The sequence below is a fragment of the Schistocerca gregaria genome, chromosome 4 (assembly GCF_023897955.1).
Source record: "Schistocerca gregaria isolate iqSchGreg1 chromosome 4, iqSchGreg1.2, whole genome shotgun sequence".
In the NCBI taxonomy this organism is placed as follows: domain Eukaryota; kingdom Metazoa; phylum Arthropoda; class Insecta; order Orthoptera; family Acrididae; genus Schistocerca; species Schistocerca gregaria.
Window position 1 is genome coordinate 287573000 of NC_064923.1, and position 18458 is coordinate 287591457.

General features: G+C 38.9%; 1 protein-coding gene across 3 annotated transcripts in view; it reads left to right on the top strand.

The window, feature by feature from the left end:
* Window positions 1–1565: 1565 nt before the first annotated feature.
* The window catches only part of LOC126268070 (serine/threonine-protein kinase greatwall), a 119690-nt gene continuing 102797 nt past the window's right edge, over window positions 1566–18458 (top strand). For all 3 annotated transcript variants that reach the window (XM_049973506.1, XM_049973507.1, XM_049973508.1), the window contains exons 1-2: window positions 1566–1874; window positions 2495–2550. In XM_049973506.1, the coding sequence (XP_049829463.1) occupies window positions 1800–1874; window positions 2495–2550 (131 nt within the window). In that variant the 5' untranslated portion in view covers window positions 1566–1799. The remainder of the gene's footprint in view (window positions 1875–2494; window positions 2551–18458) is intronic.

Below are 18458 nucleotides of genomic sequence, written 5' to 3' on the forward strand. Positions count from 1 at the left end.
TAATCTATGGGTTGGCCGGAGTGGCTGTGTGGTTCTGGGCGCTACAGTCTGGAACCGAGCAGCCACTATGGTCGCAGGTTCGAATCCTGCCTTGGGCATGGCTTTGTGTGATGTCCTTAGGTTAGTTAGGTTTAATTAGTTCTAAGTTCTAGGCGACTGATGACCTCAGAAGGTATGTTGCATGGTGCTCAAAGCCATTTGAACCAGTAATCTATGGGAAACAGGTACATTTCAGATAAAGGTTAAAAAAAATTCTCTCATGCTGTAAAGGACTATTTGCTCCCTATGTTCATCCGCATTCCACACTCTTAAATTGATGGAACCCTGCTCTTATTAAAGAATACACTGAAAGACAAAATAGCTCTTTGGTCCCATTTCATCAACGGTCCAAAATTATAGGAATCTATTAACTTCCCTCAACAGCCTCTCTGTACTTAAAATTTGGGAAACTACTTGCTGACAATTCTAATATGGCTGAAGCATGGTGAAATTGCCAAAGGATGCTCACCAATATGTTCCCACAACCATCCCTATACGAAGACATTTCTGAGCTTCAGCTTACTCTAGAAGGTATGGAAATTTTCAACACATTAACAAAAAAAAAAAAAAAACCAAAACACATACACATATACATACTATGAATGGGAAATGCATGGTGCCAAGGGACAAAACAGTCACCACATTACATCAGAAGGCCCTTTATAGCTCTACTTTCCTCAATCATCTAATTCCTTAACTGTGACGCAGCATACTGCAGAATACAAGAAAAATTTGTTTGCCTCTTTTTGACATTTTGAATTACATCCTTTTGTTTTCGTATTAATTTTATACATTGATGAGTGAAAACATAATGGCCATCTTCTTAACAGCATATTGACCATATCTGGAATGGAATACAGCAGCAGTTCTGCATCACATGTGTTTGACAAGTCCTTGATAGGTTTCTGGAAGGTCACACAAATGTCACACAATTCTCATAAATTACCGACTGCTGATTTGTGTGTACAGATCAACACACTGTAGCATCCTAGATGTGTTCCACCAGCTTCATATGAAGCAAAATTGGCGGCAGAGACATCAACATGAGTTGCGTAACATGCATGTATGCTTGTCCGAAGGAAGATTGCATCAAACTATAAGGACACTGTTAAATACAGACACTACACTAAAGTATTTCATACCAAAGCCAAGGCAACCTGATGAACAAAATTGATGGTAAGTCCCTCGCTGTGCTGGAATCACAAAACTTGAGCACTTAAGGAAATAGACACTGGAACAAATGGTGGTTTGGGTCAATCCTGGGAGTGTGCAACGATAGCAGAAGTGGTTTAGGCGATTGCTCGCTATGAGTGAGTAATCCTGGTTCGAGCCTCGGTCCGGCACAAATTTTCATATGTTTCAAGTAAATTGATTAACTGCCGTGGTACCGTTCTCGCAATACATATCATAATACAATCATGTAGTTTTATGAGCTATTTAGGGAATTTTTGCCCGATTTATGGGAATTTCAAATGCGATATAGGGGAAATTGTACTTCACAGTTGGTGACACTGAAATTATCTTTGTTTTCGTGCTGCATCTTTGGTAAGCTGCGAAAATTCAAATGAATGTGTTCGAAGATGATGTGCTAATTGTGCATGTAGCATGTATTTATTTGTTTGTGATGATACCATATTTGGTTGATGAAACATACGAAGGGTATATTCTACTGCGAAAAGATAATCCCAATGTCGCGTAGTCAAGCGTCTGTAATTGTGAAGTTTTAAAGATTTGTGAGTTGTTAGGTGGTAAACGGTGTCATGGATAGTGTTGAGCCGAAATTATCAGGTGAAAGCTCCGTATACCAAACTATACTGAATCAGACGAAAAATAAGGTAGGTATAGAAATATACCTTAAAGATCACGTTGTTTATTCAGTGTTGTGTTTAAGATATGATTCAACTCAGTTTAGTACGTGAACCTTATGATCACATCCCACATTACCGAGAATTCCTACAAACAAGAAATTTATAAAGTTTTATGGAATTTAAAAGCTTGTCAGTAGTTTGTAAACATTACATCGTGCCATTTACTATGGAAATGTCATGCAGGCCTGTTTAACATACGTTGCTTTACTGCCATTTGTGACATGTGGTGAATGCAACATTACGTTTCTGTAATCGATTTTTAAAGAGGGACTCATTTCCTGACTACAACCGTTGAATGTTGTAGCCACTGCTGTGTCTATTGGATGGCAGACCTTAATCTGTTGGCCATTCTGAAACTTTCAGAATGTCATCAAATTTCATTTCCTTGACAGCTGTAATCATTGTTCTTTATACTGCTGTGTGTCAAAGAAGTTTTGATCATTGTCAGCAAAACTCTACCTCAGCCATTAGTTGGTACATGGCAGTCACGATATTATTGGAAATCTTTTAGTGTTCTGTAATGTGTGTGTTTCAGTGAGATGTATGTAACATATTAACCACTTGTGCCATAACACACTTTGTTTCAGGCTCCTGACATAGATGATTTCAACATCATCAAGCCGATCAGTCGCGGGGCATTTGGGTAAGAATAGAGTAATGTCTGTGTATTGTAATGGTCAATTCTTGTGATGTTTTTAGTAGTAACCGAATGACTTTAAACTTCATTGTGTTGTTTGTTTATTCGTGCTGATGCACTTTCTGATTTATGTTTTTCATACCACTTTATTAACATTGTTACCCTCCAATTATATTTAGCTGCTGCTAATGTCATGGTTTTTCATATTTTATGTAGGTCTAGATCTTGTTACTAATGTCTTATGTTGCACTACTCCCATCTACATTTATGCACATAATTTTTCTCTCTCATTGTACTTGATCAAACAAAAAAAAATTCCTTAATTGTGACTGTATCACATTGTCAAACATTTATTTCATCCTGGCTTGACTGCATATGTGCAGCTTATAATGCAGCAAAGAAATCCTGTTTGTGGAGACATTCAGTGTAGTTCATCATCGAGGAGTAATGCCCATTACAGGTGCTATTTAAGCCTGTCTTAAGGTAAAGCCAACTAGTGTGCAAAAGCTCTCATCCAATATTGGCAACTATTATAAACTTGAAAGATTTAGAAACATGAAGATGTCAACAAAAACATAACATTTGAAATTATGTATCTAGTACAACCAAGATTGTGAAACAATACTCAAGTACCCTACCATCTTATTTTGGTCAAGACGTGATATACAAATTTAGATACCTAACCTTTTTTATGCATATACTAATGTTTTCAAACAACTTTATTGTTTTATTGAAATATACACAGATGAATCTACAGTGAGGAACATTGAAGGGCTATCACTCACTGATGAGTATGATTGTCTTCTTCAAAACTCAATTTCTGTGGGAGCCTGAGTGACTATAGAGGCCAGCTCTGTAGTTGCAAATTTTTCTGCATTGTTGAGACACGTTTACTCTGATAGGGACTGGCAGTGTAGCCTTGCTTATCTTCAGATGTTTCTGATGTCTCCTAGCCTTTCACTTGTCGGTTTCTGTTTTCCCCTTCAGTTGATCAAGGCACTTAATTCCTTCCCAGACATTACAGTTCCTTACTGGATGACTAAGTGCAGAAGTTTCCCATTTACCACTTTGTTTGACATGTTTTCATGTTGTCCTTTAAGAGATCTTTGTATAACTTCTGTGGTCTTCACGGTTTTCTTTGACCAGTTCTTTTACTGGGAATACATAATTTCTTTTAGTAGATGGAATTCAGGCATATGAATGATGTGGCCTATATAACAGAGTTGATGGCTGATGATCATGGTTTCAATGCTAACAGAATTTGTTTTTTTTTTCAGAACACTGATGTTAGTGTGACAGTCTTGCCATTTCACCCCAAAGATCCTTTTCAGGTAATGCTAATGGTACTTTTCCAGACATCGTATGTGCCTTCTGTAAGTAATCCATGCTTTGCACCCATATGTGCGAGATGGTATATGTGAGAGATGGCATAACAGTAGCTTGGTATACATAGAGCTTGGTCTTAATTATGGTAATCAAAGATGACCAAAAGCTGTACTGGCACATTCGAGGAAGTGTTGTATTCCAACATCAGTATATGCATTTGCGGAAAGATGGCTGCCAAGGTATTATTGTATATTCTGCAGGATTTGGCCTTGGGCTATGATTCTCGGGGACCTGGCAGCCGAGTTGGGTGCAGTTTGACATATAACCTCTGCCTTCTGGATGTTAAGGCTTAGTTCAATGGTCTTATATGCTTCATCAAGTCCACTTAGGATTTTCTTCGGAGATGGCTAGACGACATTATCATCTGCATATAGAATTTCAGTGATGGTTGTAACGTATACTTTAATCATAGCCAATAGTGTACGTAGATTAAACAAACCACCACTTCCTGTTGACAAGATGAAGTATAGTTCCAACAGATATTGAAAATAAAATGGAAGCTATCACACAACCTTGCTTCACACCTGCTGTGATCTGAAATCTCTCTCTAGGCCTAATGTTGACAAGAACCATGCCATTCATGTTTCCATTCAGCAGTCCAACAGTGTTAATGTACTTCACAGGACAGCCGATTTTAGCTAAGATCTTCAACAAAGCATCTCTCTTGACTGAGTCGAAGGCCTTGATATGATATATGAATGCCATGTACAGTGGTAATGTGATTAAGTCAAAATCCACATTGTGTTTCAGGCAAACAGTCTTCAGCAAGAGGTATCAGATGGTTGGATAGAATTGAAGCAAGTATTTTTCTAGCAACAGATAGAAAGGATATTCCATGGTTGTTACCAGTCAGTTCTTCTGCTTTTTCTGAAGATGGTAACTATCAGTGCATCTCTGAAATCAGGAGGAACAGTTTCAGTGCTCCATGTTTTGACAGCTCAGCAGGAATATGTTCACCTTAAAAAACAAAACAAAAAAAAAAACAAAAAAAAACCAGCAGGAACTCCATCTGATTTAGCGGCTTTGTTGTGTTTAAGTTGCTTAATAGCTTTCTCAGCTTCTTGTAGAGAACGGCTTTCCCGCAGTGAGGTTTTGTAGGTTCTAGCAGAATTTTGGGAAGTGTCTGTCATTTTAGTGACTTGAGTCTTTATTCAAGAGTTTGTGGAAATGCTGCTTCTGTCATGTGCTAATGGAGTAGATGTCCTTCAGGATTGGGGAGCCATCCCTAGATTTGAATCTTGAGTTACTGGGCCATAAAAGTTTTTGTCGCTCTGAAGAAAGCTTGACTATTGATAGTTTCTGCTATATGTGATTTTCTTGAGATATTATTGTCCACCATTTGTTTTTGAGAGCACGAGTTTTGCTCTGCACTTCTGCCATCACTACTTGATATTCTCTTTTCATGGTGATTGACACAGGATCGCTCTGCCAAGCCTGGTGTTGCTTAGTGTTCTTCAGTACTTTCAGGATATTTACCCTGTAGCCTTTCATCTAGAGTTTATGGAATTTTTCTTTGCTGCTACTATCTTTAAGGAGGTCTTTGTTCATTTTAGATCTTCCAAGTTTTTTGTTTCTTGGAGAGGTAGAGAGATGGGCTCATGAGTTTTTTGCTTGTGCCAAAAGGTATTTCCTCACCTCGATGAGGAGCAAGTTCGTTTGTGATAGCAAAGCCAACACCATGACTGCAGGGTTCACAAATTTCTTTGCCTTCCCCAAAGAAAGAGTAGCCACCTCCTTGTTCTTTGATTTATTCGTTGCCTGGTCTTCTAGTTTCACTCATGCTGCAATACTGATCTTAAATCTTCTAATTTAACAAGAAATGGTAGCTGTTTGCCTTTCGGTCAATTTACTGTATCGTTATCATTTATATTTTGGATGTTCCAAGTAGCAAAGTTCATCTTTATTTTCTGTCGACCCGCATGCGATGTACCCTCTGATTGCGGCTCCCAGTTGGATTAAAATTTAGGCTGAACATGTGTAAGATACCTGTTATAGCCACATCTTCATGTTGAGTGAGCAGAGTGGCTCCTGAATAGACCTGCACAGTCATGAATGCAGCACAAGAGTTGCTTTAAAGTCTTTCCTCAGTCAAAACGCCAATCACAGACTTGTCATGTAGGTGCCAGTTCATCACTAGGAGCTCCCAGATTACACATCCCTGCCCCTGTCAGAATTCACAGATTGCTGTAGGACTTGTGCCATTGTGCTATGTTGCTTGTGCGTGGTATCATTTACTACGGGAATGCTGCTGCACTACAACAGCCACACACTTCTTTACAGGCTCAGGACCAGTACCAAGTGGCATAGTATGAGGTTGATGCATAAGTTCATAGCATTTTTCCATATGTTTTCTAAACATAACAGAGACTTTGGTCATCAGTAATGTATTCTCCTTCACTATTTACAACAGTCTGCCAATGCCGGGGTAACTTTTTGATTCCGTGACTGTAGAAATCACGTGGTTTTGAGGCAAAGAACTTGTCGATCCGTGTTTGGAGCGCATTTGCATCCAGGAAGGAAGTTCCTTACAGGTTATTCAATAGAGATCAGAAAAGGTGATAATCTGAGGGTACAAGATTAGGTGGATAAGGTGGGCACAGAATGACTTCTAAGTCCAACTCCTGTGCTGTGTTTTTTTATCAGTCTAGCGAAAAGTGGGGGGGGGGGGGGGGGTTATTGCGGAGTATCATCCCTTCATGCAGTCTTCGTCGTTGTCGTTCTTGGATTGTGTCTGCATGACATATTGGTTATTGACAATAAATAATCATCAGTGATGGTTACATCGCGGGGAAGCAGTTCATAGTAGACCACACCATCGCTGTTCCGCCAGATGCATGATATTATCTTCTTTGGATGCACACAGTGCTCTGTACGGGGAGTTGCTGCTTTGTTTGGGCACAACCATTCCTTTCTTCCCCTTATGTTAGCATAAAAATACAATTTCTCGTCACCAATAACAATACAGGGTAGGAATGCTCAGTGTTATTTACGAGCAAACAAAAATGCAGAAATGGTCACCCACTGATATTATTATTATTGTGGCGCTCATACATCCAGTTTTTGAACGTTCACCATTGCATGCAGATTTCGCATCATGGTGAAATGATCATAATTCATCACATTTTACAGTTCTCGAGTACATTGATGTGGATAATTGTGGATTAATGCATTTAAATGGTCTTCATCAAACCCCGAAGGTCTTCCTGAACGTGGAAAGTCACCAATGTTAAAATGGTCTTTCTTAGAATGAAAAACATTTGCTTGATGTGCTTTGTCCAATGGCATTATGACGTAAGTGTTTCTGGCTGCCTCCACTGCTGACACTCCTCTATTGAATTGGAACATAAGAATATGTCGGAAATGTGCAGATTTCTTCACTTGGCATTCCGTTTTTCTAGCACCCTTAGCCCACCACTCACTATCTCCAAATGATAGAATGACAATATGTAAACTAAAATAACAACAGAGCACTACAAATAAAAAATGACAGTCAATAAGTAAACCCATTATAACCGGAATACTAACAGGCAAAACGTAAACTCTATGAACTTCCGCACCGACCTAATAGTTATGACAACTGGATTTTCCGAAACTGCTGTAGCCTTCATCCACCTTTCCAATCGCTGGGGAAGCTTTGGTTGTCTCTGTGCTTGGTCTGCTGTTTAGGACTTTAAGGCCCAAGTAGCTTATCCAATTTTCTTAGGAAACTATTGGTATAGTGAAGAGGCTCTTCATACAAATACAATATATCAAGGATTTTCGGTCAAGGTTTACTCCCTTTGTCGTAAAGTATCCCTTCTCTGTCCGCAAGACAGTGGGTTCCATCTCTGTTAACCCTAGGAACACGGGTTGCTTCTTCTGTCAGCTCTGCTGTTCTGAATACCACATTCTCCGCCTCCTCCACAATTGAGGTCTTCACTGTACACTGGCAAAGACCCTCAAGAGGTACTATCACCTGGGCAAGGTGAGGAACATTATTCCTCTGCAAACAAGTCACCAAACTACACTGTATACAGCACTGTACAGGACATCAGTGATAATCTGCATCACTTTTAAATTTTAGAGAAGGTAGTGGTTTCTGTAGAAATCAGGGCTTCTTTTGGTAGAGAGTAATCGCTTGCCAGGCCTTTGAGAGATTTGCACTGAATTTGAGTTCAGATGAGTTGAAGCAAATTTCCTTTCCTCCACTTGATATTTGAAATGTAACATGTATTTTCTTCATAACGTAACTTCAAGAGTGAACAGGTTATTGTAAAATGGATACATATCACCTTTGGGATCCTGGCTGTACAACCATGTTTTCAGGTTCATGTGCGAGATAAAGTTCCTCCGAGGAAGTTACTACCTCAAGTTAAAATATATACTGTCTTTTTTTAAATTATTCCTTTAATTTTTTATATACTTCAGTGGTACAACTACTTCATTTTATAATCTATTTCATACCATGTGATTTCAAGTATCCTGTTTACCCATTTTATGTTGATCTTAGGCTCCAATTTTTTCTCATACGCCAGGAGTTAGCAGTCAAAAGTAATGAAATTCAGTCGAATAGTGGGGTTAGGGGTAACAACTCCCATTTAGCTGAGGCACTGATAGGCGTGTAAATAAGACTGAGAATGCTGCTGGGCTTTTGAACGAATCCTGCACTGACTGGTTTCATGCAGTCCATCATGAATACCTCTCCTGGGCTAATTGCTTCATCTCAGAGTAGCTCTTGCAGCCAACATCCTCAATTATTAGTTGAAAATATTCCAATTTTTGTCTTTCTTCTACAGCTCTTACCCTCTACAGCTTCGTCTAGTACCACGGAGGTTATTTCCTGATGTCTTAACACATGTCCTGTCCATTTTTATCAAAATTTCGAGCATCTTGCACCATTTTGCATAATAAGTTTATTTTTCTGTATCAACAAACCCTATGTTTGTGTATTGATGTTTCTTAAGCCTTTGCTTCCATTATCAAGTGCATTGTCTGAACTTGTCTCTGGTGCCTTTTTGAAAGCCAGACTAACATTCATGTAACATAGCCACAGTTTTCTTTCAGTCCTGCTTAATATTATTCTTGTAAGCAACTTGTATAAATGAGCTTAAAAAACTGATTGTGCAATAGCTTGTACAAATATCTGCTTTTGCTATCTCCAGAATAGTGTAGATAACACTTTTTCGAAGGTCTGATGATATGTCTCCAGTGTCATAGATTCTACATACCAGCTTGAATACTCATTTGGTTACCACTTCCTCCAGTGATTTTAGACATCCCGATGGAATGTTATCTATCTGTCCTGCCTCATTTGATATTGAGTCTTCCAGAGCTCTTTTAAATTCTAAATCTATCACTGGAACTCCTTTGTCTTCCATATACCCTGATTTAGTCTTCTGTCATGTCATCATAAGTCTTCCCACTCAGAGAGCTTCAGTGTACTCTTTCCATCAATCTGCTCTCCCTTCCATGTTTAACAGTGGAATTTCCACTGCAGTCATAATGTACACTCCTTGGTTTTAATTTCACCATAGGTTGTTTTGACTCTTCTGTGTACTGAGTCAGTCCACCCATTTCTTTTTCAGTTTCTTTACTTTTTCCTGCAGCCATTTCACATTGCCTGCCCTGGATGTCAAATTTATTTAATTCGTAAGGAATTCATGTAGCTGTACACCGGTCTTTTCTGAACATTTTTGTGCTTCTTTCAGTTATCAGTCACTTGAAGTATTTATTCTGTTACCCTAGGTTACTTTGCAGTTACCTTCCTTGTATGTGTGTTTACCTGTTGGACATCTATGAGTGCTCTTTTTAGAGGTGTCTATTCCTCTTCAACTGAACTGCCTACTCTGGTATTCCTTATCACAGTATCCACATCCTTAGTGAACTTCAAATGCATCTCATCACTCCTCAGTACTTCAGTATCCCACTTTCTTGCACACTGATTCTTCAACATGGTTCTCTTAAACTACTGTCTACTCTTCATCAGTACTAAATTGTGATCAGAGTATATATCTACACCTGTGTACATCTCACAAACCAGTATCAGATTTTTGGAATTTCTGACTCATCATGATGTACCGTATTTACTCGAATTTAAGCTGCACTTTTTTTCTGGTTTTTGTAATCCAAAAAACCACCTGCGGCTTAGAATCGAGTGCAAAGTAAGTGGAAGTTCTGAAAAATGTTGGTAGGTGCCGCCACAGATAACTCCTGCCATCGAATATATGTAGCGCTACACAGGCGTGCTTTGTGGGCACAAAGATAAATACTGGCACCAAAACCACTGTGTCAGTAAATAAATAAAAAGAAAAGGCAGAAAAATGTATTTATAATGCCATGTATTCTTTCGTGTTTGCTGCTATCCTGTCTGCCTAATAAACTACGAAACTGGAGTGAGACAACAGCAAATGCGGAAGAATATACGTATCATGTCATGTTTACATTTGTATTATTCTTATGCGTAATAGTGATACAGTCAGAAATGAAACACGGCAATTGACTAGATTTTTAAATCTAAGATGACACTAATTTCTGTGCAGAATGTAATGTACTAAAGAGGCGTCTGCAAAGATTTTCAAACGGAGTAAATTTTTTGCTAAACTCTCGTCCAGAACATCTTCTATCATACGCAGTCTATTATTGTGTTCTTGTTGATCATTATCAAAGAAAACAGCGGTGTGAGTAACAACAAATAGCAGTTTCTTGCCATTGTTTCACTAATGAGACGATTCCTCTCTCTCTCTCTCTCTCTCTCTCTCTCTCTCTCTCTCTCTCTCTCTCTCTCTCTCTCTCTCTCTCTCTCTCTCTCTCTCTTTCTCTCTATAGTGGCGGTAGCACGCACAAAAGTAAGCCATTATTAGAATGCGACAAACAATGCATGACACAGTACAGTAATGCATCTTCAGCTTAGAGTGACGTAAACACCTATAACAAAGAAAACGGCACTTATCAGATCAAAGAAAAATAAGCAATCACTACAAACCAGACGAAGCACATGAAAAAGGAAGGGTACCAGTATAAATACGGACGGGGCGCCTGACGCTTAGCAATGGCTACCTGGTAAAGCTCAATTGCTAAGCTTATGTCTCGAACCAAACTACTGTAGCTGTATCGTCATTCATTCTACCTAAATTGTGTCTCATATTAGAATGGACCAACTTTCTTTTGATTTGGCGGTGCGGCCTAAAACTTTTCTCTCCCCTTGAATTTCGAGTCTCAAATTTCAGGAGTGGCTTAGATTCAGGAAAATTTTTTTTCCTTGATTTTGAGTCTCATTTTTCAGGTGCGGACTAGATTCGAGTAAATACGGTACTCCAGCTGGAATCTCCACATATCTCAGGGCCTTCCCAACTATACTTCCTCCACTTGTGATTCTTGAACAGAGTATTCACTATTATTAGCTGAAATTTATTTCCGAACTCTATTACTCTTTTTCGTCTCTCATTCCTACTGCTGAGTCTATATTCTCTGTAAACTTTCCTTCCATTCCTTCCCCGACAGCATTCCACACCTCCAAGATTATTAGGTTTTCATGACATGATAGAGGTTTCCTATGCCTTCTGCATCCTCGTGAGTTGCATGCTTCTTCCTTCTTCGGGTGGCAGTTTCCCACCCATAGGCCAAGAGTGTGTCCTGAATCTCTGTCTGCTCTTCTGCTCTCTTTGCAAGGCTGTTGGCAGATTGAGGGTGACAGTGACAACTTATGTTGAAAGTCCTTGGCTGCCGTTGGTGATTATTTACATTCAGATGATGACCAATTTTCTAACGCAATTGAGAGCACTTGTCCATGGCCATATGGGTACCACGTGCTTGTGCTTATTTGCACACAAGCTGCAAATTTGCAGTGAGCACATGCACCAGAGTTGGGCAAAAGTTACTGGAATAACAAATAGAGGTAAAAATTATTCATGAGTAACAAATAAAAATATATATTTGTGCATTATTAATTCACAAAATAAAAACATTTGTTGCTCATGTGACAAAAATCATTACGAATAATAAAAAAAAATTTGAACTCCAATGACATTTATTGCAACAGTTCTTTGTCATTTAGTAAACAAATGTAGTTTTTGTTGCTTTTAAAATTAGTTTTCAGGACAGGTTTTTTTTCCCTCCAACATCTCATCAGAAGGCTTATTTGATTTTTGAAGTTCTGCCATTGTGACACACTCAAGAAAATACATTCTTCACATGCAAAGAGGATATTGGTGTGTTATTTCTCCTGAAATCATGCGCATTTTAGGATAATGACATGACTCTCAAATCAGAAGCTTCTTCAGCAAAAATTGGGAATCATTAATTCTCCAGTTAGTTTTTGCCAAATAACTTTAATGTGATTTTGAGTTAGTTTCGGCTTCCCAGTCACCTTTAAAATAAATTTTGTTTTTAAATCATTTGAAACTCTATTTTGTTTATATATATAATGTACCTATGAATGAAATTTTCACTCTGCGACGGAGTGTGCGCTGTTATGAAACTTTATGGCGGATTAAAATTTCAGAGTGAAAATTTCATTCTGGAAACTTCCCCCAGGCTGTGGCTAAGTCATTTCCATGCAATATCCTTTCTTCCAGTAGTACTAGTTCTGCAAGGTTCGCGGGAGAACTTCTGTGAAGTTTGGAAGGTAGGAGACGAGGTACTGGCAGAATAAAGGCTGTGAGGTCGGGTTATGAGTCATGCTTGGATAGCTCAGTTGGTAGAGCGCTTGCCCGCGAAAGGCAAAGGCCTGAGTTCGAGTCTCGATCGAGCATGGAGTTTTAATCCGACAGGAAGTTTTTTGTATACCTTTGTGTACACACCTCAGAGCCAATTTCAATAAAATAAATTAAATTACTATCAAATCCACCTTAATTAATAGTATTTCTTAAAACAAAAATCTATTGTAACCCACCTCAATTTCTGATAGCTTCTCTTAAGGATTCGAAAGGGAAAGGTAACATTTGGAGCTGGTCAAGCTAGAATACAGTGGTTCTGGTAGCTGAATATTTATTGGTTTACTTAGTTTACATAGGCATCCACTTCTATAGAGAATATTCATTCATTAAAAAAAGCAATTTTTAAAATATTAATATCATGCAAATTTATTAGAATATAAAATCCTTCTAACTATTTAAAGATAATAACTGAAATTCTAAGTTACCCAAAATTTCATTTCCCTTTAACATTAGGACCAATAAGCATTAAAAAAAAAAATCACAATGACCAAAGGTATTTAGAGTAATCACCGAAGTTTGAAGTTCTAGATTCCCTAAATTTCCTTTTTCTTTAAACATTGAAACCAATAACTTTAAAAATTTAAAATCATCTAAGATATTCCTTCTAAACCAAATGTGTGTAAGTTCAGAAACTGCTACACATTAGTGCATCATAACTGGCCATAGGGATACTGACACATGAATGACTTCCCAGTTTAACCTATCTGGTTGTGAGAAAACAGTATTAGTAGTTTCAGAAGAAACAGTAACAAAATTTAATTAAGATTCACTGAAGCATAACATGTGCTAATGCAGCTGCGCACAAATCAACCTTTCATCAGTGTCAGAGGCATAAGTACATGGCTCACTTTACTGCAATTCCAGGCTAAGGACAAACTCCGTAAATGACAAATTATCACTACCAGTCTTAATCAACTTTACATTCACTCTGCCTCACGAACAAGAGGCAACTTGGAACAACAAAGTTAACCTTGATGGGATTGATTGAAGCTTTGTAATCACAGAAATTAATTAGCTTCCTTTCATGCATATTTTGGCCAGTGGAACCTGAGAACATGTATCTATGATCACAAAGTGCCAAGAGCTGACTTCACTTCCCTTAGAATATCATGCACACAGTTCAACATGATTTACACACCCTGGAAAGTATATTTCAGAAAGGCACCCCATTAGCCACACATCACAAATTTTCAGACCACTGCTGGGGTACAGTTTTGTGTCACTACAGTCAATGGTAAGCCCAACTCTTGCTTCAGTGCAACATCCAAGTGATGCATTCCAGAGGAAATAGGAAAAATGCTCAGAAGATGTGCTAACTGAAAACAGTTCAGGTTACAGAATGAACCTTTACATGACTGGAGTCGATCACAGACAGATGAATTACTGTTCCAGCCATGGCAAATGACCCAGTTCAAATTCCAAACTGAATGCTGACTTTTACCAAAATCATGCAGGAGTGTGAGGCACTAAATTCAATGTGATGTGCTCCCGCCATCTGCTGACTAGACAGCAACCTCCGGGACAATGACCCATCACTCAGATGATGCTGTAGCACTTCCCACACTTTTAAGTCCACAACAGGCATGCGCCCGTCTCTCGCTACATGGTCTACTTCACAGTCTGTCCTCTAGTTCGCCAGTCATCACAGGCTCGCCCGGTGCGCACTTAAAACTGCTATCCATGCCTTGTATTTCTGACCAAAGAACAAAATTTCATTGCATAAAGGCATGCTGATGCCAGAAATTGATACAGTTGCATGTATGCATTGCAGAATAAGAACCCAAAGTCTCATCAGCATATCAATTTCTTTGACACTGTTTTGGCTATTATAATTGTGTCTATAGTTTGTTTTGAGTCTTCCTTGGTCTCAAGCAGCAATACCGGTGAACTGTTTGTTTTTAAAGTGTGACTAAGGCATTGTTGCAATAATTACATCTGACACAAAAAGGCGAAAAGTCTTCCATTCGTCTCTTGGTACTTTCTCGATGAAAAATTCGCCAATGTGCTGCAGTATTGTGAACGCTTTTGTATACTTAAAGCTCTATGTAACTGCATACAACCTTGTTGGGCTGAAAAACTGTTCCTTCTTCTAACAGAAAACTTACTTGGCCTTAATCCTTAAACTTTCAGATGACTGGACTTTCAGCAGCACTCATCAAAATCTTAGGAAGCTTTAAAGTCTGTTATTGTTATTCATTAGTAACCACTGAGTTCTTATTTTGTTCACCCAGTTTGTGGCATTGCAAACATGAATGAATTGAATAATTATATCACAAGAAACCCATATTCGACAGTGTTAGCAGTCTTCTTACAGTGCAGAAGGATTTTGCAGACCGAGAAAGTTTTTAGCGTCATACTCATTCTTGGCTGCTTACACAGAGCAATTCCATGTGTTAGCAGAGGGAGATGGGAACTACAGGCCAGTGCAGAGTCAGTTAAATTGGGGTGCATTGATAGTGTAATTGCTAAGGCTGTTCACATATGGAGCACTTTCTTGTTGCATTTGTCGTGCTGGAATGCAAGTAACACTATGCGCAACCTGTAGATTGCTTTGAAAACAGCAGTGCTTTAATAGGCATCTTGTGTGTCTTTGCTTGGCTCCAATCTCTCAACTGACTTACACATTCAAATAGAAGGGGACCGACAGTTCAGCATGAAGTCAAAAACACAATGCAACTTTACTTTGAATTTTTCTCATTGTTGGTGAAAGAAGTGATAAGCAACAGAAAAAGTCATGGGACCAATGGGGGTTCATACCCCAAACCTTTTATCGTTGTTGTCTGGAATAACCCACTTTTTTACAACCTCCCCTATAGTGCTTGCACACAGCAAGTGTGCACATTTGTTTGCTAGCTTCTTTAGCTTTACAAATTGCAATAAGTTTCCTTGATGCTGATGTGCCCACTGAGCCACTGGGGCACATTTCTGTACAAACCATTAATAAGTTATTTATCAGATAGAAACTGCATGTAGCCAAGGGAACAAAAACACTAATTTTGAATCCTGTACAAGGAGTAAACAAAGAAAAATACTGTAGCATGTTACGTTATTCATTATTTAAGTTACGGATATTAAATAACAAATAATTATTTTAATTTATGGAGACGAATAATGCCTTTACCCCTGAATACTTTATCGGAAAGTAGATCTGTCTGAATGATCTAATTATTCCAATAAGTATCCAGACAGAAATTTATTCGAATAATACCCATCACTACCTGCCACTATACATTATTCATCCTTTGTCTTTCCTCTCAGTGCAGTTGAAATAGTGCTATTAATTCACTTGCCTGATTTCTGTACGTACTCTTCTTGTGAACTATAAACAAAGTTTACAACTATAATCGGTTATCATGATCTTCAGTGTAAATCAGTTTTGTTTGCTTTGTTGAAGGTACGTCTTGTTGTCAGTCTGATTTTAGCTGCATACTGAATGTGAGCATTATCTCATCAGTTACTCATTCACATAAACTTACAATTCCACAGCTAAATCAATGATCTTCAATTATAATCAGTATTTGATCATCAAATGAATTTTTCATTATACGTAATCATACTCCGTCACTGTGTAATATTTGGTGAATCTCAGGACACAGTTTGCACATTCTCCATAGAAAACATGGAAAATAGAGAGCTGGAAAGAAATTCTAATTGTAAATGTATTCCAACATGTGCCAGGCCCATTACTGCCACTACATTGTGAGAAAGCTATATAGAGTTCTTGACTGTGTGGCAGGGCCACTCAGACGTGCCGCATGATACCTAGTGCAGCAACTGCAGGCTGCCTGCTCCTGCAATGCCTGTGAAATAAGTGATAGGAAGTGAGCACTGTGGACAAAGTGCTCTGGTCCTTGGGGGGCTTACTAGTGTTACATTATTACCCTAGACAATTACTACCCTTCCGTACCAACCATCCTGCCCTCCAACCCTCCCTCTAGTGACCCACAACCTTCTTTCCCTTGCCAACATCATCTGACAAATCAGTTCAGCCCAGTTGAGCTCCAGTGCTGTCATGAGGTAGTCAGCCAGGATAAAATAGGCATGCAGTTTTATTTTTCAATCGCCCCCCCCCCCCCCCCCCCTCCTGAAGCTTACAAAGTATGGTGACTATGATGTCACTCATTACACAATCAAACAGATGAGGTATTTAATTGAAGAAATAACTTGAAGCTAATGAGACAACCATGCGAATTAAGGTGGTTTTGGGCTGGGTTGAACTAAATATAAACAAAGATATTCCAAAACAAATAAAAACACAAAAACAAGCAAACAACAAAACCACAATTTAAAAAATACTGATATTTGAAATATCGCTTGAAGTGAGTGAGATAAAGTGAAATTTCTGTTATCTATTTTTTGTAGCTGTGTGGCTTAGTATTGTGGACTTCGTATCTCAAACGAAATCCACAGAATCGCACAAGAGTCGACAAATCTGGTACCTCAATCCCTATAAGAAGAAAATGCATCTGACACAATAGTAATGCCTTCATCATCTGAACCCACTAATACCTGTGTTGTCAGTCTCACCACCATTCTAAAAATATCAGGTAACCCACACTCTGAAACTACAGCCACCAACACTCACAGTCCCACAATACATTTACCCTTCCCAAACTTGTGCTTCCAAAATGTGGACTGAACAGCTTCAACTACAAACCTCTCTCTCCCTCTCTTCTGTCGCCCTCCTCCAACTTTCTCCCATACTTGCTAAATTCTGTACACATATCCCTACAAAAGGAAAACCAGTCTCGCACATTCTGTCAATCTCATGAACACAAAACTTAATCGGCGAATGGTAGCAAAAATAATACAGAGTCCACCAGAAAAATGTATACGTGCTTTAAGCAACGAAAAGTATTACTTATATCCTTATGTTACACTTAATAATTGATCACACATGTTGTACAACCTTCAGTGTAGCACATAGTTAGTTTAAAAGTTCAAAATGTTCACCGTTGGTGGCTATACACATAACAAAATGACGAGCAGTCGGCGCAACTATGTGAGTCAGTGTAACATTGGAGATCGCTGCACATGTCACTGTAATCCTCTGGCGAAGTTCCTCTGGCATGCGTTGACAGGCGTTATCTCTCTCAGTTCCCCACAAGTAAAAGTCGATAGGTGTTAGGTATGGCGACTGTGGAGGGAACTCAATGGGCCCTCTTTGTCCAATCCAATGCCCTGGAAAATTGTCATCCAGGAAACCTCTTATGGCTGGGCACTAGTTTGTGTGCGCCCCATCTTGTTAGTAGAAGACTTCTTCATCAGCTCCATGAAGTGCACGTATACCTGGTAAAATTCATATGTGTAATGTTTCCAGGTACACTTCTGCAGTGTCAGCAGCATCAAAGAAAAAGGGTCCTACTAAGCCCCTAGATGATAGTGCACACCACAAGTGACCCCTGATAGGTTAATCACTTTATCCTCATTTTCCGGTGCCAGTACACTTCATTATCCCAATTCACAGTTACAGTAAGTTTAAATTGTGCCTCATCACTCCACACTATCTTCGTCACAAATTGTTCGTCATCAGTTACCATTTGCTTATACCATTTGCAAAATTGCATTCGGTGATCAGGATCGTCATCAATAATCATGTGCAGTAATCATGGAATGTGAACTTTCCACTTTGCAGCTTTCGGAATTCTTCGTACACTTGTACTGCTAACCCCCACTTCACGTGCACATTGCGTGGAGAATTAACGTAAGTTTCCAATATGAGAGCCGACAAAGCAGGACTTGTAACTGTACGCTGTCTTCCAGATCTTTCCTTGTGAATATCACAAATCGTTCCGTGCAGTTCAAACTTGTCAATGATGCATTTAACTGTTGGGT